The 22,514-nt window shown below is 37.9% G+C and overlaps 1 protein-coding gene across 24 annotated transcripts in view; it reads right to left on the reverse strand.

Moving 5' to 3' along the window:
* The window catches only part of ATP11C (ATPase phospholipid transporting 11C), a 207,749-nt gene that overhangs the window by 38,829 nt on the left and 146,406 nt on the right, over positions 1-22,514 (reverse strand). For 22 of the 24 annotated variants that reach the window (XR_011385560.1, XR_011385562.1, XR_011385561.1 and 19 more), the window contains 3 exons: positions 20,347-20,521; positions 14,234-14,336; positions 12,912-13,057 (listed from right to left, as the gene is read on the reverse strand). Coding sequence is in view for 20 of the 24 variants with exons in the window: in XM_051831579.2 (XP_051687539.1) it covers positions 12,912-13,057; positions 14,234-14,336; positions 20,347-20,521 (424 nt within the window). In the remaining 4 variants the exon portion in view is untranslated. The remainder of the gene's footprint in view (positions 1-12,911; positions 13,058-14,233; positions 14,337-20,346; positions 20,522-22,514) is intronic. The other 2 variants (XM_070066970.1, XM_051831586.2) reach the window with 1 other exon arrangement.

Genomic DNA, 22,514 nt, shown 5'->3' on the forward strand with positions numbered 1-22,514 from the left:
CACTGAGGACTGCACAGATCCTTTGTGTGGTCCTTGGGACTGAGCAGATGAATATTATACCCACTGGGGCTAGTGCTCAGGCACTGATTGCCATCGAGAAGAAGAGCTCAGCTGAGCGAAATTACCTCCCTTCTGAATAAAAAAAAGAGAGAGAGAGAAGATTTACCAAACCAAACCTGGGTGTGTCACCTTTGGCACACCCTTAACCCTGAAGAACTGAACAGAGCTCTCTGGCCACACCCACCACAAGCCTCTAGAGATTCACCAAAAGCAGACAGTCCCCTCAATCTAGAGTCATAGTATAATGAGAAAACCACAACAGCAAGAAAAAAAAAGAAATCAAAGAATATCTCCACAATGCCAAACAACAAACGCAGAAACCAAGGAAACAAGAACAAGGAAGACATTATGACATCACCAAAATGAACATGACACTCCAATACAAGATTATGAAGATGATGAGATAGAAGAAATGCAAGATACAGATTTCAAAAAATTTATGATAAGAACATTTAGAAGTTCTCAAAAACAAATTCTTGAACTACAGAAATCCTTACTGGACAGGATAGAAAATCTCTCTTGTGAAAATGAAATCTTAAGGAGGAATCAAAATGAAATGAGGAATTTAGTAGAACATGAAATTGAGATATTGAAGAGAAATCAAAATGAAATGAAGAATTCAACAGAACAAAGGAAAAACACATTTGAGAGCCTTAAAAACAGAATCAGTGGGATAGAAGACAGAATATCAGACTTAGAAGACAGAGCACAGGAAAGTATACAGTCAAACCAAAGACAAGAGGAGGAAATTAGAAATCTGAAAAATATTGTTGGGAATATAGAGGATACTATTAAAAAAACAACATTTGGGTTCTAGGAGTTCCTGAAGGCATGGAGAGAGTAAAAGGATTAGAAGGCTTTTTTAGTGATATATTAGCAGAAAACTTCCCGGGTTTGGAGAGGGAAAGAGACATCCAAGTACAGGAAGCACATAGAACCCCTAATAAACAGGACCAAAAGAGATCCTCGCCACAACACATTGTAATCAAACTCACCACAGTGAAATATAAAGATTCTAAAATGTGCAAGAGAGAAACAGCAGATTGCTCTCAGAGGATCTCCAATTAAACTCACAGAAGACTTCTCATCAGAAACCCTACAGGCTAGGAGGGAATGGTGAGATATAGCGCAAGTACTAAGAGAAAACAATTGCCAGCCAAGAATATTATATCCAGCAAAGATCTCATTTGTGAATGAAGGTGAAATAAAGACTTTTCATAGCAAAAACAAATTGAAAGAATTTGTCACCACTCGTCCAGCCCTGCAAAAGACGCTTAAAGATGTGTTGGCTGGTGTCGCGGCTCACTAGGCTAATCCTCTGCCTGCAGTGCCTGCACCCCAGGTTCTAGTGCTGGTTGGGTTGCTGGATTCTGTCCCAGTAGCTCCTCTTCCAGTCAAGCTCTCTATGTGGCAAGGGAGGGCAGTGGAGGATGGTCAAAGTGCTTGGGCCCTGTACCCGCATGGGAGACCAGGAGGAAGAACCTTGTTCCTGGCTTTGGATTGGTGCAGTGAGCCGGCCGTAGTGGCCATTTGGGGGGTGAACCAATGGAAGGAAGACCTTTCTCTGTCTCTCTCTCTCTTATTGTATAACTCCACCTTTCAAAAATAAAAGATGTTTACACACAGAAACATAGAAACATTGCCAGCAATACGAAAGAAGGAAAAGGAAGAAAATCTCCCAGTAAAAGATCACAGGAAGTTCAAAGGATATATTAGAAATACCTTTGGGAAAATGGCAGGGCAAAGTCTCTACTTATCAATAGTCACAGTGAAAGTAAATGGCCTCAACTCTCCAGTTAAAAAGCATAGACTGGCTGAATGGATTAAAAAACAAAACCCATCCGTTTGCTGCTTACAAGAAACACATCTTTCCAACAAAGATGCATGCAGACTGAAAGTAAAAGGTAGGAAAAAGATATTCCATGCCAATAGAAACCAAAAAAGAGCTGGAGTGGCCATCTTAATATCAGACAAAATAAACTTTAGCACAAAACTGTTAAGAGAGACAAAGAGGGGCACTATACAATGATTAAGGGATCAATTCAGCAGGAAGATGTAACTATTATAAACGTATATGCACCTAATTACAGGGCACCAGTTCATTTAAAAGATATGTTAAGGAACTTAAAGGGAGACTTAGACTCCAATACAATAGTACTGGGGGACTTCAATACTCCACTTTCAGAAATAGACAGTTCAACTAGACAGAAGATCATCAAGGAAACGGATTTAATCAACACTAGAGCCCAAATAGATCTAACAGATATCTATAGAACTTTCATGCTACACTTGGAAAAGCACCAAATAAATTAACTTTCAGTGAGTCCCAAGGATCTAGAAAAACGGTAGCAAACCAGACCCAACACTAGGAGGAGAAGAGAAATAATTAAAATTACAGAAGAAATCAACAGGATTGAATCCAAAAAAAAAAAATACAAAAGATCAGCAAAATGAAGAGCTAGTTCTTTTGAAAAAATAAATAAAATTGACACCCCATTGGACCAACTAACTAAAAAAGGAGAGAGAAGACCCAAATCAATAAAATCAGAGATGAAAAAGGGAATGTAACAACAGAAATAAAAAGTCATCAGAAATTACTACAATGACTTGTATGCCAGCAAACAGGGAAATCTATCAGAAATGGATAGATTCCTGATTACATACAACCTACCTAATTTGAACCATGAAGTCATAGAAAACCTAAACAGACCCACAAATGAGACAGAAATTCAATCAGTAATAAAGGCCCTCCCAACAAAGAAAAGCCCAGGTCCAGATGGATTCACTGCTGAATTCTACCAGACATTTAAAGAAGAACTAACTCCAGGTCTTCGCAATCTATTCAGAACAATTGAAAGAGAGGGAATCCTCCCAAATTCATTCCACAAAGCCAGCATTACCTTAATTCCTAAACCTGAAAAAGATGCAGCACCAAAAGAGAATTACACACCAATTTCACTGATGAACATAGACGCAAATATCCTCAATAAAATTCTGGCCAATAGAATACAACAACACACAGGAAAGATCATCCACCCAGACCAAGTGGGATTTATCCCTGGTATGCAGGGATGGTTCAACGTTCGCAAATCAATCAATATGATACACCACATTAACAGACTGCAGAAGAAAAACCATATGATTATCTCAATAGATGCCGAGAAAGCATTTGATAAAATTCAACACCCTTTCAAGATGAAAACACGAAGCAAATTGCATATAGAAGGAATATTCCTCAATACAGTCAAAACAATTGATGCAAAACCCATAGCCAGCATCCTATTGAATGGGGAAAAGTTGGAAGCATTTCCATTGACATCTGGTACCAGACAGGGATACCTACTCTCACCACTGCTATTCAATATACTACTGGAAGTTTTAGCCAGAGCCATTAGGCAAGGAAAAGAAACTAAAGGGATACAAATTGTGAAGGAAGAACTCAAACTATTCTTCTTTGCAGATGATATGATTCTTTATTTAGGGGATCCAAAGAACTCTACCAAGAGATTACTGGAACTCATAGAAGAGCTTGGCAAAGTAGCAGGATATAAAATCAATGCAAAAAATCAACAGCCTTTGTATACACAGGCAAGGCCACGGCTGAGAAAGAACTTCTAAGATCAATCCCATTCACAATAGCTACAAAAACAATCAAATACCTTGGAATAAACTTAACAAAGGATGTTAAAGATCTCTATGATGAGAATTACAAAATCTTAAAGAAAGAAATAGAAGAGGATACCAAAAAATGGAAAAATCTTCCATGCTCATGGATTGGAAGAATCAATATCATCAAGATGTCCATTCACCCAAAAGCAATTTATACATTCAATGTGATACCAATCAAAATATTGAAGACATTCTTCTCAGATCTGGGTAAAAATGATTCTGAAATTCATATGGAGGCACAGGAGACCTCGAATAGCTAAAGCAATGTTATACAACAAAAACAAAGCCAGAGGCATCACAATAACACATTTCAGAACATACTACAGGACAGTTGTAATGAAAACAGCATGGTACTGGTACAGAAACAGATGGACAGACCAATGGAACAGAATACAAACACCAGAAGTCAATCCAAACATCTGCAGCGAACTTATATTTGATCAAGGATCTAAAACCAATTCCTGGAACAAGGACAGTCTATTCAACAAATGGTGCTGGGAAAACTGGATTTCCACATGCAGAAGCATAAAGCAAGACCCCTACCTTACACCTTACACAAAAATCCACTCAACATGGATTAAAGACATAACTCTACAACCCACACCATCAAATTATTAGAGAACATCGGAGAAACCATGCAAGATATAGGCACAGGCAAAGACTTCTTTGAAAAGACCCTGGAGGCACAGTCAGTCAAAGCCAAAATTAACAATTGGAATTACATCAAATTGAGAAGTTTCTGTACTACAAAAGAAATAGGAAAATGAAGAGGCAACTGACAGAATGGGAAAAAATATTTGCAAACTATGCAACAGATAACCAGAATCTACAAAGAGATCAAGAAACTCCACAACAACAAAACAACCCACCCACTTAAGAGATGGGCCAAGGACCTCAACAGACATTTTTCCAAAGAGAAAATCCAAATGACCAACAGGCACATGAAAAAATCTTCAGGATCACTAGCCATCAGGGAAATGCAAATCAACACCACAATGAGGTTTCACCTGACCCCAGTTAGAATGGCTTACGTAAGGAAATCTACAAACAGTAGATGCTGGCGAGGATGTGGGGGAAAAAGAGACACTAGCCCACCTTTGGTGGGAATGCAAACTGGTAAAGCTGCTATGGAAGTCAGTTTGGGGATTCCTCAGAAATCTGAATATAACCCTACCATACAACCCAGCCATCCCACTCCTTGGAATTTACCCAAAAGAAATTAAATTGACAAATACAAGAGCTGTTTGCATCTCAATGTTTATTTCAGCTCAATTCACAATAGCTAAGACATGGAATCAACCTAAATGCCCATCAACAGTAGACTGGATAAAGAAATTATGGGACATGTACTCTATAGAATACTATACAGCAGTCAAAAACAATGAAATCCAGTTATTTGCAACAAAATGGAGGAATCTGGAAAAATCATGCTAAGTGAATTAAGCCAGTCCAAAAGGGACAAATATCATATGTTCTCCCTGATCAGTGACAACTAACTGAGCACCTAAAAGGAAACCTGTTGAAATGAAATGGACACTACGAGAAACAATGACTTGATCAGCCCTTGTCCTGACTGCCGAGGAACAACTTACTACTTTATTCCTTCTAGTATTTTTTTGTTCTACTTAATAGTATTGGTTGAACTCTTTAATTAATTAATACACAATTATTCTTAGGTGTTTAAATTTAACTGAAAAGTTATCCCTGTTAAATTAAGAGTGGAATAAAAGAGGGAGATGTACAGATCGACACATGCTCAATTGTACTTACCTCTAATAGTAGATTTAGTATGTGGCAGGGGATTCCAATTGAATCCCATCAAGGTAGTATTTACCAACACCATCTCACTAGTCAAAGTGATCAGTTTCAGTTCATAATTGATCATAATGATAGGTTTAAGAGTCAAAGGGATCACATAAACAAGACTAGTGTCTGCTAATACTAACTGATAGAATTAAAAAGGAGAGAACGATCCAACATGGCAAGCGGGATACACAGCAGACTCATAGAATGGCAGATGCCCTAAACAGCACTCTGGCCTCAGAATCAGCCCTTAAGGAATTTGGATCTGGCTAAAAAGCCCATGACAGTTTCACAGGCATGGAAAGCCAAGACACATTCTGGCAAAAAAAAAAAAAAAAAAAAAAAAAAGAAAAAAAAAAAAAGAAAGAAATGACCTAAATGAAAGATCTCTGTGAGTGAGATCCCTGTGGAAAGAACGGGCCATCAAAGAAGGAGGCACTTTTCTCTGAAGGGAGGAGAGAGCTTCCACTTTGACTATGGCCTTGTCTAAATAAGGTTGGAGTTTGTGAACTCAAGAGGCTTCCACAGCCTTGGCTGCTCATGACAAGATCCTTGGGTGGTTACTGACGTCATAAATAAGAGTGTCAATGGTTAAGTCAACAACGGGAGTCACTGTGCACTTACTCCCCATGTAAGATCTCTGTCCTTAACGTGTTCTACTATGTGAATTAACCGTATAACTAGTACTCAAACAGTACTTCATACTTTGTGTTTCTGTGTGGGTGAAAATTGTTGAAATCTTTACTTAGTATATACTAAATTGTTCTTCTGTATGTAAAGATAATTTAAAATGAATCTTGATGTGAATGAGATGGGAGAGGGAGCGAGATGGGATGGTTGTGGGTGGGGGGAGGTTATGGGGGGGGGGGGAAAGCCGCTAGAATCCAAAAGTTGTACTTTGGAAATTTATATTTATTAAAGAAAAGTTAAAAAAAGAAAAAAACAATCCTAAAATTCATATGGAAACACAAGACACCCTGAATAGCAAAAAACAATTTTAAATAACGAAAACAAAATCAGAAGCATAACAATATCTGATTTAAAGACATACTACAGGACAATTATAATCAAAACAGCCTGGTACTGGCACAAAAATACACATGTAAATCAATGGAACAGAATAGAATCCCCAAAAATTGACCCACCAATCTAAGACCAACTAATTTTTGACAAATGAGCTAAAATTACTCCTTGGAGAAAGGAGAGTTGCTTCAACAAAAAGTGTTGGAAAAACTGGATCTCTGCATGCAGAATTACGAAACAAGAATCCTGCCTTATACTCTACATAAAAATAAACTCACAATGGAAAAATTATCTAAATCTAAATATATGACCTCAAATTACTAGAGGGAAACATTGGGGAAACACTGCAAGATACTCGCCTGTGCAAGACTTCCTGGGTAAGACCCCAGAAGCACAGGAAATAATAAAAGAAAAAAATAGACAAATGGGGTTACATCAAGCTAAGAGACTTCTGCACTGTAAAGAAAACACGGAAAAAAATAAAGAGGCAACCAACAGCATGAGAGAAAAGATTTGCAAATTATTTATCAGATAAATGATTAACATCTAGGATATATAAGTAGCTCAGGAAACTCAACAACAAAACAAACAGTGAAGAACTAGGCAGGGGCCTGAGTTGTGGTGTAGCAGGTAAAGCAGTTGCCTGTGATGCTGGCATCCCACATAGGCACTGGTTCAATCCTGGCTGCTCCACTTCTGATCTAGCTCCGTGCTAAAGTGCTCGGAAAAGCAGCAGAGAATGCACCAAGTCCTTGGGCCCCTGCACTCATGCAGGAGAGCTGGAAGAATCTCCTGGCTCCTGCATTCGGTCTGATCTGGCACTGATGGACATCTGGGGAAGATGGAAGATCTCTCTCTCTCTGCCTCTCCTCTTTCTGACTCTGCCTTTCAAATAAATTGATAAAAAATATTTTTAAGAAAGATAAAAGAAACTGGCAAATGACATGAATACACATTTTTCAAGGAGGAAATACAACAGCTAAAAGAAAAAATGTTCAGCATCATTAGCTATCAGGCAAATGCAAATTAAAACCACAACGAGCTTTCACTTCACCCTAGTTAGAATGGCTATCATCGAAAAATCAAAAAACAATAAACACTGGCAAGGATTTTGGGGAAAAAGTACCTTAGTACACTGTTGGTAGGAATGTAAAACTATTATAACCATATAGAAGACAGTATGAAGATTCCATTGGAATATGAAGATAGATCTACCATATGATACAGCCATCTCACTCCTGGGAATATACCCAAAAGAAATGAAATCAGCATATTAAAGTGTTGTTTGTACCTCCCAAGTTTATAGCAGCTTAATTCACAATAGTTAAGATATGGAATCAACCCAGATGTCCATCGATTGATGACTAGATAAAGACAATGTGGTATATATACATGATGGCCTAGTATTCATCCATAAAAAAGAATGAAAACCTGTCTTTTGCAAAATAATGGATGGAAATCGAGACCATTATGTTTAATGAAATAAGCCAGACATATATGTTTTCTCTGATATGTGGTAGTTAATATAAAATACAAAAATACAAAAAATGTATAAGAGTGAATTGACATTTTATTATTTCATTATTGTTTGTGGCCCTTGTCTCTCTTTCTGTGGAGTGGTTTATTTTTTACTTGCTGACTACGATGGTTAGTGGTGTATTACACTTGTGATTATAAAGTGAATTGAAAGTATGTTATTGCAAAGACTGAAGGGAAAAAAAGGAAGGTGGGGTTTGAAGGAGGATAAGTATGGTTATTTTCTTAGAATTTTATATATAAACACATGAAATTTGTTCTCTTTATGTTAATAAAAATTTAAAAAGAAAATCAAACATATCCTCAAAGGATAAATATCTTCTACAACTCATGTTATTTAGAAGAATATACCAGTCTTTGGATAGCACTCTAAAGAAATGTACTGTATATGTTTCGAGTCACAATAAAGCATAAAAATAAATGACAGAGCCCCCAAGGTAACCATCTAGAAGAGTAACACTTATTTGTATATGTTTTTATCAATTACGGTACAAGACAAGATATTATCAGCAACGTTTCATAGTCATATTTATTAAAAACAAGTATTCTAAGATTGGAGGAGGCAGAATTCAGTGTGGACCATGGGGGTACTTCCTGAGAAGTGTGTGTTATGGGTGTCTGCCTCCCTCACTAGAATGTAAGTTTCATGAGAACAGGGACACATCCTGTCTTTTTCTACAGTACATCCTTAGTGTCCAAAAGAATGCTTGCAACATAGGTAAAATTAGCTGACTGACTAAAAGAAGTTAGAACTTAAACTAGGCCTTAAAGGTGAGTAAGATAGCTGGAACCAAGGCAAGGCAGTATGTATTTTAAACATGCAGAGTTGTCAAAAGTTCATGGAAAATGAGTATTATGAAAAACTATGTAAAGATTTCAAATATTTTACATCTAGATAAAATATCTTTTAATTCTATTTCTCCACAAACTATTTGAAGTGCTCTTATATACAGTAAGACAAGGCCAGAGAGTAGTGACTTAAAGCTAGGCTAATGCTTATTAAGCAATAGAATGCATAGTTTTTAAGGAATAAATTGAAAAGCATAATTTTCTAAACATTAACCTGGTTAAATTATGCAATTAGGATTGAATGGGGTACAGAGCATGAAGATCTGACAATGAATTACTCAAAGAGTAGGGCAATAAAAATTTAAAGATGCAATAAGAAAAATTACTTTTTAAAAAAAATTTATTTATTTGAAAGGCAGAGTTACAGAGAATCAGAGGCAGAGAGAGAACGAGATCTTCCATCCACTGGTTCACTCCCTGGATGACCGCAAAAGCCAGAGCTGTGCCAATCCAAAGCCAGGAGCCAGGAGCTTCCTCCAGGTCTCCCACGCAGGTGCAGGGGCCCAAGGACTTGGGCTATCTTCTACTGCTTTCCCAGACGATACCAGAGAGTTGGATCAGAAGTGGAGCAGCCGGGACTCAAACCGACACCCTAATGGGATGCCGGCACTGCAGGTGGTGGTTTTACTCACTACACTACAGCGCCGGCCCCAGAAATGACCTTTTAATTCAGCCAAGAAGGGTTGCAAATATCATAAATCATCTTGGGACAAAAGACAGCAACAACAAAAAGAACATTACTGCTAAATCAGTAACAGAGATGATAAGGAGCACGGAGATACCAATAAAGACAGAGCATCACCTACATAAATAACCCTGTATACTGGGAACAGCGATATCTCAATTTCTGACTACTGGTCAACATTTGCCATTTTAATGCTTTTGTTTGTTTTGTTTACCTTAAGAGAGCATTCCTTCCATCTGGTGGCAGCTGCTTGAATTGCAGGCCAAAATCCCACAGGCAAACCAAGCCTCTGGAATATGGTCAGATTACTAGGCTGATGGGAATGGCAAATCTTCATGGGATCTCCTACCAGGTTCAGGTTAAGAGAGAATAACCTTCATTCCCATCTAGGGATGTTAGTTACTGAGTGCAAGACTCAACAGACTCTATGAAATAGAAAGAATCCTACCTGGAAATATTCATATTCCCTTACTTCCTAACTGGGGAGCCAAAAGCAAGTTATATTATACCTTTGAGTCTTACTTTCCATATATATTTAAATTGAGGTAATTCTATGTACTCTGTGAGGTTTAAAAGTTTGTGAGAAATAAATAAAATAAAGTGCTTTTATCAACAAGCAAAGTACCTTACAAATATTGGGTTATCAATATCATAATTATTCTCCTCTTTCTTATCATCAAGGTTTGACTTAGCTACAGGTTGATACTGGCTGCAAGGAAGAGTTATAGCGAATCTGTGAATCTGGAATTTTGTGTGTATGCATGTATATATATATATATATGTGTGTGTGTGTGTATATTATATATGATAATTTATATATAATATATTCTAGTTCTGTGCACTTAGAAGGCCTAGAATCAACTTCAGCTCAGCAGCAATGACTACAACTAGCACCAATATTTTTATTTCTAAATACTATTTCCAAAGAAAAGAAACCACAGCTGCCTGGAGAAATGTCTGAATCCAGGGCTCAGGCAGGAAAAATACAAAAGGAGTCTGGTACATCAGGTGGTCCCAAAAAATAAAAGGTGTCTTCAAAAAACTATCAGAATATGTTGGAAGGACATAGTAGTACCCAACTGCCAAAATATGGGACAATCTGAATATCAAAATAAATAATGATAGCAATAGACTTTATCTCATCAAAAAATGATCTGCTTCAATAGCAGAGTCCTCTTTTCAAATGAAAATATTTAGGGCAGAACTAAGGGCCTTGAGACTTTCCAAACACCATTTGAATCAAGTTATCAAAGTTAACATTATCATTAATGAGACATATTGATAACATGTGCCTCCTAATATGGTACACTACAGAAGTTACAACCTTATTTATGTGCTGTTACTGACAGATTTGCACAATCTGACTCTAAGGATAAGCAAACATTAGACAAATCCAAGTGGAAGGACATTCTACAAACTAGTCAATATTCTTCAGAAATGTTAAGACCAAGAAGACAAAAAGAAGACTAAGAAAACATAAAAGTTTAAATACAAGGATGATCCTGGGAAGAAACAGACCACAAAGAGCGTAACAGTGAGACCACTGACAAATTTGAATACAGTATGTACACTAGTTAAAATAATTCATGGGGCCAGTGTTGTGGCACAGCAGGTTAAACCATGGCCTGCAGTGCCAGCATCCCATACAGGCACTGGTTTGAGTCCTGGCTGCTCCACTTCCAATCCCAGCTACCTGCTAATGTGCCTGGGAAAGCAACAGAGGATGGCCCAAGTCCCTGGGCCCCTGCCACCCACGTTGGAGACCCAGCCCTGGCTTCTGCAGCCATTTGGGGAGTGAACCAGCAGATGGAAGATGTCTCTCACAGTCTCTGTCTCTCCCTTTTTCTCTAAGTCTGCCTCTCAAATAAAATAAATAAATGTTTTTTAAAAAGTCATTGATTTTGACAACTATAATGTAGATAATTTAAGGAGATAACAGTTGAGGAAGCTAGGCAGAGTATACAAGATCTTTTTTTTGATTTTACAATTTTTTCAAAGTCTGAAATTATTTCAAAATGAAAAGAAAAAATATTTAAAACCCTATTGAGCAGAACACAAGAGAAGAGCTCAAATTCTGCTCATATCAGTCTAAAATGATTTGCATACTTCAGAACAGTTACTTCACCTTCACATAAGACAAGTTCATTAAGCACAGAATAAATGGCTGAAGCAATATTTATGGACTCCATAAATATTGAGGAGCCTCTGGGGCTAGAAAAGGAAAGCTGATCAAGTAAATTGCCCTGTCCCCATCACTTGTCAGTAAATGTAATCATGCTTCTATCTGCTTAATTTTTGTAATTTCATTTGATCAATGACTCTATACTACTATAAAAAGTAGTTTGAAATACTATTGAGTATTAAAAAGAAAACTATTGATACATGACACAACATGCATGAAACTCTAAAACTAGTAAAATAGGCTAGATACAAAGAATACACATGATTACATTTATATGAAGTTCGAGAATAGGTGAAAACTTAAGATTACATGACACATTATAACTATATATATTCTATATTATTTATATGACTATGCATTGTACAGTGATATAAATAGATTAATTTTTATCTGGGGTAAGGTAAAGGAGACTTGGAAGGAATATATGAAAACTATGTAGAATGATCCAAATACTATCTTTTTGATGGGGTGGTGATTACATGAATATACAAATTTGTTACCACTCACAGAAGTATACTTCTAGCTGATACAATTTACAGCACTTAATTTGTAATTCAAAAAAGTTGTCTTTAAAAATTCATCCTGGGTTTGGCAATGTGACACAGTGAGTTAAGACACCACTTGAATCACTGACATCCCATATTATAGTCTCATTTCCAGTCCTGGCTGTTCTGCTTCTGATCTAGCTTCATGCTAAATGTGTCTGGGAAGGCAGAGATGGCCCAAGTGTTTGGGTTCCTGCCACCCATGTGGGAGACTAGGATGGAGTTCCTGGCTTCTGAGCTTTGGTCTGACCCAGAACTGGCTGTTAAAGCTATTTGTGTAATAAACCTGCAAATGGAAGACCTCTTTCTCCCTTGCCCCCTCCTCCTGTAATTCTACATTTCAAATAAATACATCTTTTAAAAAAATAAAAATTCATCTTAAATATCTTTCATATTTCTACTTTCTGATTCATGAAACAGACCATTCTCCGCTTTGTTGATTGCAAATTGCAGTATCAGGACACAAAATAAATATGAAAAAAGGGGACCAAATTATGACCACACTGAGCCAATGCTGGACTAAAAATTACAATTTAAATTCAAATATTTTATAACATACCTTATAGAAGAAATACTGTACAAGGTGTGCTATTCTCACATAATATAGATGTCCATGAGCCAATAGCAGTTTCTTTAAATGTTTAAACTTTGGAACAGAATAATCACTATTCCTGGCTGCTTGGCGACCTTCTTTACCTTTAATACCTAAAAAGAGAATAGCTCTATAGGGTGAGTACTTTTTAGAATAACCAACTCCCTGTATTAGTCATACTATCTACTTGCTTAAATGTTACAGCTCATTTGTACAGTTCAGCATTTCATTTTTAAACAAAAAAAATGCTTTCTTTTAAACAGTGACACTGAAATTTAGCAAATCAAAGTAAAAACTAAGTTTGATTGGTAAGTCCTTATTTGTTAACAAAATATGAAACAATTAAATGGGATGACCATTTCAATCACTACAAGACAAATTATCTGGGGGGGGGATTCTACATGAAAAAATTGTTTTCAAGGTACTCAATAAGTGCTTACTTGTACATAATGCTAGACCAGGTGCTGCATTAATGTCGCTCAAAGAACTGGTTTCGTGGTCTATGAGCTCAATAAGACAATGGTAAACTCCTTTTTGTGAATGAAACTCTTGACTAGAAGCTCAAGAATCCCATGAGTTCAAGCAGCTTTAGACCATTTCCACACAGGATAACCAGAGACAATTTAAGAGTGCCATGCTATTTAGGACTACTTACAAATAAAAAACAGCATTTGGGAACCTACTCTGTAATACCAATTCCATATCTGTACCCACCTCCCAAACAAAACAAAGAAAAATGAAAAATCAACTTGTTGAGCCATTATGTTTGTTGCTTAACTGTAGCTTGGCAGGGAAAAAATTGATACAGGTAGTAGAAAAGCTGGTGTTGTATGTCAACATACAAATTCAATACTATAGCCCAAACCACCCATAACTAGTGGGAAACCATCTTATCAATTATACTTTCTTAGCCCAAACAGTTAGGAATCTCAAAAGATATAGTGCAGCAACATAAGAAGGCAGTCTGGCCAAGAGTGAGAACATCTGTTAAGATTTCATGCAGGCTTATTGAAGTCAGAGCTGAACAATCAATTGTGCTGCAGTGGGTTTAGGAAATTCACTTTACTAGAATAATAAAAAAAAATATCCTTTAGCTTTGTATTGGCATATTCCCACCAGGGGTAGGACCATGGGATCAACGTGTTCCATTATCAGATGAGGCCTTTCATTGGTTAACAGTTAACATGCCCAAACTCAAATTCAAGATGAGCAATCAAAACAATCAATCTATCTACATAAGAGCACACTAGTGATAGTTTACAGCTGTCATCTCATTAGATCGTTCTTACCTATTCCCACATGGGATTCCAAGATCATACTAACATCATTGGCACCATCACCTATTGACAGTGTTATTGGACTGCCTTTTAAATTCTTCACCATTCTGACAATCTAAACAACAAATATATAAGAGGTTAGAAAAGGTCAAAGCAGAATATGAGATTGGACTACATTAGGGATTTATGCCTCATTCACACTTGTAAATAAATGGTGGCCTTCCAAATAGAAAGGTAGTTTGCTCATACATGTACAAGAGACTTGAATTCTTAGATGCAGAACATAGCCATTCAAAATGTAATATCAGCACCCACTTGTTTCTGATTCTGTACACTTATGAACTATCAAAAAGCTTGCCTCCCACACACAGTAAAGATCAACATGTTTCCCTCTTTTGTCACTGCTTCATGTGTCCTTTCAGATTATGTGTTCAATGTCCAACAGTGCAGGCTAGAAAACAGATTTAGAGTAACGTTAATAGGTATACTAGAATAAAAGTGGGATGTCAGAGGACAATGTTTTTTATTCTTTTATTTTCTCTTCCCTGCTGACAATGCTATCTCTCCGAAGACCATCCAGACAACCCTTATCCCCAGGAATTTATCTAATGTTAAATTCTTTTTTAAAAAATTTATTTATTTATTTTTGACAGGCAGAGTTAGACAGTGAGAGAGAGACAGAGAGAAAGGCCTTCCTCTTCTGTTGGTTCACCCCCCAAGTGGCCGCCACAGATGGCACACTGCGCTGATCTGAAGCCAGGAGCCAGGTGCTTCCTCCTGGTCTCCCACGCGGGTGCAGGGCCCAAGCATTTGGGCCCATCCTACACTGCACTCCCGGGCCACAGCAGAGAGCTGGACTGGAAGAGGAGCAACCAGGACAGAATCCGGCACCCCGACCAGGACTAGAACCCGGGGTGCTGGCACTGCAGGCGGAGGATTAGCCAAGTGAGCAATGGCGCCGGCCTAATGTTAAATTCTTATACCTACCTGGCTGCCATCTAAATTTTACTCAGTCTCTCACTGCCTGATGTGGTTTGGCATCTTTTACATGTAGCTACATTTTAAAAGAAGCCAATTAAAGGGGAATAAGATTTGAAGAAAGATGCCCAAGATATGTGTTCAAAACCTGCTACTATTCCAAGTGTCTCTTCAAGACAAGTAAGTGATACTGTGTAGCTATGTACACACAGTTCACAGCAAGTAATGAATAAAATGTTCAGCCTTAGTGTGAAGACACTTCTGTTTTTCCTTCTGCTGAGAAAGGTACTCATAGAAATTGTATTGGGTAAGCAGCTACATTCTCACCTTATATTTCAGATAATCAATGCTTTATGTGCCATACCTCAAAACCCTCTGGATTCTAGCAGCCTTGAAAAAGCTTAAATAATTCAGTAGATAAATATTTTTGCACAAATTCTGTTCTCACAATTGCTCTGAGCAGTTAACATAAGCGAAATCCATTTCAACATCACTGAAGTGATTAAAAGTAATTTATACAAGGTCAAGGCACCATGTGGTCTGTCCTTTAAACAAAACTCAGGCAGGTTTTAGTTGTATTAAGTGACACAGAAAAAAATCCACATCCAATTCCATTTAAAACAAAATTGATATGACCATGAAATGTCAGTTTTCCCCCCAATCTTTCCCTTTAATTCAGTTCTTCTTAAAAAAAAAATGTATGAGACTGTCGGAAATAACCTGTAAGGGGAAAAGAGTAGAAAAAAATTAAAGAACTCAAACTTAATGTTTTTTATGGGCTACAACACTGGTTAACTAAATAGCACCTGTTGCATTGTATGCAGTAATGATCTGAACCTCCAGGAAAAAGAAGTGCAGCCAGAGAAGACCTAGGGAGGACAAAATTATCAAGGATACAGCTTCCATAGGAAAACATAGATTTTAAAAGATTTAAAACTCATCCTGTAAAACCATGGAAAATTTAGATAAACATGGAGTTTTTCACTGAGTCCCAAGTCACTGAAACTAAAAGCTTCTCTCCAATCACTAGCTCAGTTTTCACGAAAAAGGAAAGATTTTTCAAAGAAGTATTCATTCACAAACTATAAATGCATGCAATACACTGTGGAAAGCAGTGTGCTAAGATCCAAAAAAGGCTTGGTTCATACACCTTAAGAAACATAATGAAAAAATAGAGACAAATCATCAATAAAAGAATATTAGGCAACTAGAACAATACAGAAAACAAAATGTATTATTGGGCAGGAGTGCATAACATTGTCATCTAAATCATCCACTTAGGAAAGCCTATCATGTCAGAGGAGAGGCTACTATATGCCAGACTGATGAGGAATGATTATGTAGAAGGATGATGGGTATAAATGATGAAATAGTAGTAAGGTTTCCATGGATGGGGAAGAAAGGAATATTCCAGATGAAGGGAAAGACATTAAAAGGAAAACAGCCAGGAATGTACTGTCTACTCATAAAGTAGATCTGATTTGAGCAGATTAATGATTTTTCATGTCTGAGGGTACTTCAAAAGTTTTTATAAACATTAAAAGATAAGCTTATTTTGGTATAAATTTTTTTGAAACTCAGGCATAGTTTTTTCAAAATATGCTTTTTTGTGAACTTCTGAAGATCCCTCATATTCATGGAATTCAGTTTGTCTTGCACCAAAATAAACTCTCTTGAAATCAACAAGGAGTGACATTATGCAAGTGGCATCAGAGAACAGGAATAACTGGAGGAAAGCTAGTACTATGGACAGAGAGGGAGGTTTGGTGGCTAGTTACCGGGTGTAATTCAACAAGCTAGTAAATTCCTAGCCCTGGAAGATTATGAAAAGAAAGGAAAAGACAACGTACTAGAAAAAAGAATTTGGTGACTGATACTATATGGAAGAGGAAAGCATGGGGGAAATCAATACAGATTTCAAGGTTTTGAACCTAGAAACCTGGAGGCATAGTGAGCTCAGTAACAGAAATAAGACACCAAGGAAAATGACGGCTGGACTATATAGAAGATAAAGTTGGGGTGATAATGACATAGCCAAGATGATGGGTTGGAAGCAGCTTAAGTAGAACCCAAAATATCTGGACTGGAGATAGTGACTTGTACATCACCTAAATGGACAGATGAGTAGGTGACATACTGGGAGAAATGACTAAAGTGAGAGAAATAAAACAGTGTATTGAACCACAGGGATGCTATATTCTACACGGAGAAGTAGCATGTAAATCAGGAATCTGCCTGGACAGTGGAGTAGTTAGAATCCTGGTGGGGGTCGGTACTGTGGCACCACCATCCTATATGGGTGCTGTTCAAGTCCCAGCTGCTCCATTTCCAATCCAGCTCCCTGCTATGGCCTGGGAAAGTGGCAGAGGAAGGCCCAAGTGTTTGATTCCTTGTACCCAGGTGAGAGATCTGGAAAAAGCTCCTGGTTCCTGGCTTCAGTCTGGCCAAACACTGGCTGTTGTGGCCATTTGGGGAGTGAACCAGTGGATAGAAGATATTCTCTCTCTCTCTCTCTCTCTCTCTCTCTGTAACTCTGGCTGTCAAAAAATAAATCTTTTTTAAAAAGTTTAAAAATAAAATAACAAAAATAAAAAGAACCCTGGTGAACAATGTAAGCAGCAGAAAATGAATATAAGGGGGAAAAAAAGAGAGATCTGGAGGCAAGCCTCTGACTAAAAGGATACATCTCATTTCATTTCCTTTAAAGATTTATTTATCTGAATGGTGAAGTGACACAGTGAGAGAGTAAGCATGAGCATGAGAGTGAGTGAGAGAGTGAATGTGAGCGAGAGCGAGAGAGAGAGATATCTTCCATCCACTTGTTCACTCCCCAGATGGACACAACAATCAGAGCTGGGTCATGGTGAAGCCAGGAGCCGGGAACTCCACCTGTGTCTTCTACATAGAAGGCAGGGGTCAAGCACTTGAGATATCTTCCACTGCCTTCCCAGGTGCAACTGCAGGAAGTTGGATTGGAAACTGAGCAGATGGGACTAGAACTGGTACTCCAATATGGGATGTTGGCATTGCAAGTGGCAATTAAACCTGCTACGCCACAACACCAGTCCAAGTGGACTGATTCCTATGGATACTATTCTGATTGGATCTGATTTCCCAGTTGGAGATAACCGAGGTTTTGAAGGTTGACAAAAAGAAAGAACAGACTCTAATTAAAGTAGGAACTGCGAGCTGGAAAGGAGACAGAGGCAATGTCCTGACTAATCTAAGCTTTGTGTGTGTGGCAGCCATCCCCTAGTCTGGGGCAAGTAGCTGAAGAATCTAAAGAAGCAAGACTAACCCACATAAAAGAATATCCTACAAAGTATATACGAAAGTGAAAAAGTATGTAACTGAAAAAGTATGTAACTGAGTTAAAAGCAACAAGGTAAGGCAGATGACCCTGGACTGAGGAGCTGGAAAGGCAGCTTAGAAGAGGTGGTGCTTGAGTTGTATTTTATTATGAGTAAACTCCATGTTAGGGCAGAAGAATTCAGGGAGAGTTTCAGAGGGCAAAACAAAATGAGAAAAAAATTTAAAGTTGTCCTTAGTACAGTATATGGAAGTAAGACAATGAAGATTTTTTTTTTGACAGGCAGAGTGGACAGTGAGAGAGAGAGAGAGAGAGACAGAGAGAAAGGTCTTCCTTTGCCGTTGGTTCACCCTCCAATGGTCGCCGCGCTGCAGCCGGGGCACCGTGCTGAACCGAAGGCAAGAGCCAGGTACTTCTCCTGGTCTCCCATGGGGTACAGGGCCCAAGCACTTGGGCCATCCTCCACTGCACTCCCGGGCCACAACAGAGAGCTGGCCTGGAAGAGGGGCAACTGGGACAGAATCCGGCGCCCTGACCGGGGACTAGAACCCGGTGTGCCAGCACCACAAGGCAGAGGATTAGCCTATTGAGCCACGGCGCCGGCCAACAATGAAGATTTAATCAATGTAACTGGAGAATGTGTGTTGGACAAGGGAGTGATAATGGATACAAAGTATGTGGTATGTAAAGATATATGAGAAGACAATAGAGGTGAGCCCCAGATGCCAACTGCCCTTTATCCTAAGCAATTATGAAATCACTGAAAGTGTTTGACAAAGAATTTATGATGGAAAGAGTAGTGTTTTAACCAGATTAATTTGGGAGTATGGGGAAACAGATTAAAGGAAAAGGATGACAGTAAAGACATCAGTGAGATTAAACCAAATAGTCTGTGTATAATGACACTAGAGTTTGGACTAGGGTGGTAGTAAAAAGTTTCAAAAGATAGAACTAAAATGACAGCCATGACAATGGTAGATAAGATCAACAGGACATATAGGGAAAGAAGAATAAAAGGTAAAATAAGACTTAGGAAACAAAAGAAAAATAGTAGTAGCAGGAATAATGTAAGACAAAGGAAAAGCAAACTCAGTAGGAAAATTATGCTTAAATACTAGAATTTAATGTGACAGTGTGGAATCTATATGGAGATGTCTAGCAGACAGCTAGAAATAGGAGACATAACATTAAGAACAGGTCAGAGCCAGAGTTAACTCAATGGAAGCCAGAGAAATGGATGTGCTTATCCAGAGACATAGTCCATAAAGTAAAAAGGAGAGAGAAGACTTCACCCTAAAGAAAACTGATAATTAGAGAGAATACAGAAGGTAATATGAAGACACTAGGTTGCCAAAGAGGGAAGAATATCAGGACTGTGGAACATCACAGAAACCAAGGAAAGAGAATTTTAAGGAGACATAATTGATAGTGTCAACTAAAAGAGGAGAACTCAGGAAGGGAATGGAAAATAGCACCAAGCACTGGGTCAACCTTGCCTGTAGGTAAGACAACAGATTGAGAACAGAAAGAATGCATGGTGCTAATATCATAGAGGAGCCAGGAGCACTGGAATGGAGGGAGGCAGCAGGCACCAATCAGTCAGCAGAGAAGCCTAGAAGATGAGGAACTGGACAACTAACTTGAGGGGAAAACAAGGTACAGCACAGGCTTAATTCAATTCAGGGGAAGACTACTGGGTTTTATCATAAAAAGGAAAAAGCCAGGGCAAAAGAAATTTGATGGTAATAATGGCTCTTTGAAGAAGAAACTAACTGAAACACAGGTATATATAAGTACAGAAGGACTTATAATAGAATGTTACCTAAAATTCAGTTACCTGGGCTTTTTGTAATGGTGCCATCCGGCAGCATAGCACTGCGGTACACTTCATGCAAATTTGTAGAAAAATGCTTTTATAATTGTTTGAACCAGAATCTTGACTAGAATTTAGGATAAGTGACAATGTGGAGCCATCAATAATTAATCCATATTCCTGATGTTCTGTCCATGCTCTGGAAAAGAAAAACAATGCTGTGTCTGAATTTATTACACATTTCTATTTAGGAGCCTCATTTTTTAAACATAAAAGGGAGTGTCCCAGAAAAGACAAATCATCCATCTGGTTTACTGACATGTTTATTCTACATAATCAACTATTTCTAATTATGGCCTAATAATGACTTCTAAACACATCTTTGAGATTTAAGCTGCCCATATGGGTGATATAAGTTCTAAAAGATATAAAAATTAAGGAGACTGGGGCCAGCACTGTGGGCACAGTAGGCTGAGACTCTACCTGTGGCACTGGCATCCCATATGGGCACCAGTTCGTGTCCCAGCTGCTCCTCTTCTGATCCAGCTCTCTGCTTATGCCCTGGGAAAGTAGTGGAGGATGGCCCAAGTCCTTGGACCCCTGCACCTGTGTGGCAGACCTGGGGCAAGCTCCTGGTTCCTGGCTTTGGATTGGCCTAGCTCCCACCATTGTGGCCATTTGAGGAGTGAACCAGCAGATGGAAGACCTTTCTCTCTGTCTTCCTCTCTCTCTCTCTCTCTCTCTCTCTCTGTAACTCCACCTCTCAAATAAATAAAACCTTTTAAAAAATAAAGGAGGTTGAGCAGCCTAACTTTGTAGAAGAAATAGAAGGCAAATTTTGGGAATTATAGATCAGTCAAGCTATGATATAAAGAAAAGTCATCAGTTATCTGAAACCCCTCTAACAACAACAACAGAAAAGACAAAATGGCTTTTGGATAAAAAAAGTCATAGGAAACCTAGTCTCTTTGCCTGAGTGACAAAAATTATACATAAGAATATAGTTTCTCAAATATGACAGAATATGTTAAAGATATAGTATTCATTAAAGAATGTCATGAAACAATGATATATATTCCTTAAATAATTGCCATTTTATAATAGCTTAGTGGTTTTCAACACTACCCTTTCCATTACACACATATGGGTAGATATAAAGAAGTTGCCCATGCCCTAGATCTATCCCCGGACCAATTAAATCAAAGTATCCTGGGAAGAGAATGGTCATATATAGGTATAGGTAGTTCTAATACATAGCTAAGACTAAGACATATTACATGCCAGGAAACATGAATGTAATAGAGACCAAGTATTTAAGGAAAACACATAGAAGAAAACATACAACTGAAAAAATTCTACCAAAATTAACATTTTATTTTTGCCATCATAAAAAGTCAGTGATTATTCAATTTTTGTTCAGGGAATCTCATGTGCCATTTGAGAACCACTGCAATGGAAGCATTAGACATAACAAGATCTTACAGTTATAGATAGACTGTCTAACATAATGCTTTTGAAAGTTTAATATGCAAAGGTATCACTTGGGGATATTGCTACAATGCTGATCCAAATACTGATTTGGATTCTGTAGTTCTGGGGTAGGACACAAGATTTTGCATTTCACCAGTTTCCTGGTGACAACGGAGCTATTGTTTCATGGATCAAATGTAGAATAGAGGGGGCCTAATATAACTTGTTGTTCCTTTATTCTGTACTTTTTGGTATGTATTGCTAATATCATAATATTTGTACTTTTTAATATTTTGCTTCATCATTTTATGAGCAAGTCTTATTCACTAATTAAAGGAACATCAATCATGTCTTTTCTTCTCCCCTGCTCATAGAGCTGACACAATAGGCAGAAAACAGCAGCTCAATAATCAATCAAGCAATATTTGTAAACACTAATTCTAAGCAGGCCACATACAGTACAAAGATTTATTGACTATAAGACTAATCTTTCTTTGGAAAATAAAAAACCTTCTTGGGTGATAGAAGCATACATGAGGGTATGTATTCAAGCAAATAACATAATAATAAATGGTTAATGCCCAGTTACTGAGTCGAAAAATCCACACACAAAAGAACAGTGGTTTCCCTGTGATATGAGGTTTCTACAGTGAGACTTGAAATGGCAGAAAGAGGTAAAGGGAGAAAATTATATACTGGCAAGTTTAAAATATCACTTGAGG

This window comes from Oryctolagus cuniculus, chromosome X, assembly GCF_964237555.1.
Source record: "Oryctolagus cuniculus chromosome X, mOryCun1.1, whole genome shotgun sequence".
NCBI classification, from domain to species: domain Eukaryota; kingdom Metazoa; phylum Chordata; class Mammalia; order Lagomorpha; family Leporidae; genus Oryctolagus; species Oryctolagus cuniculus.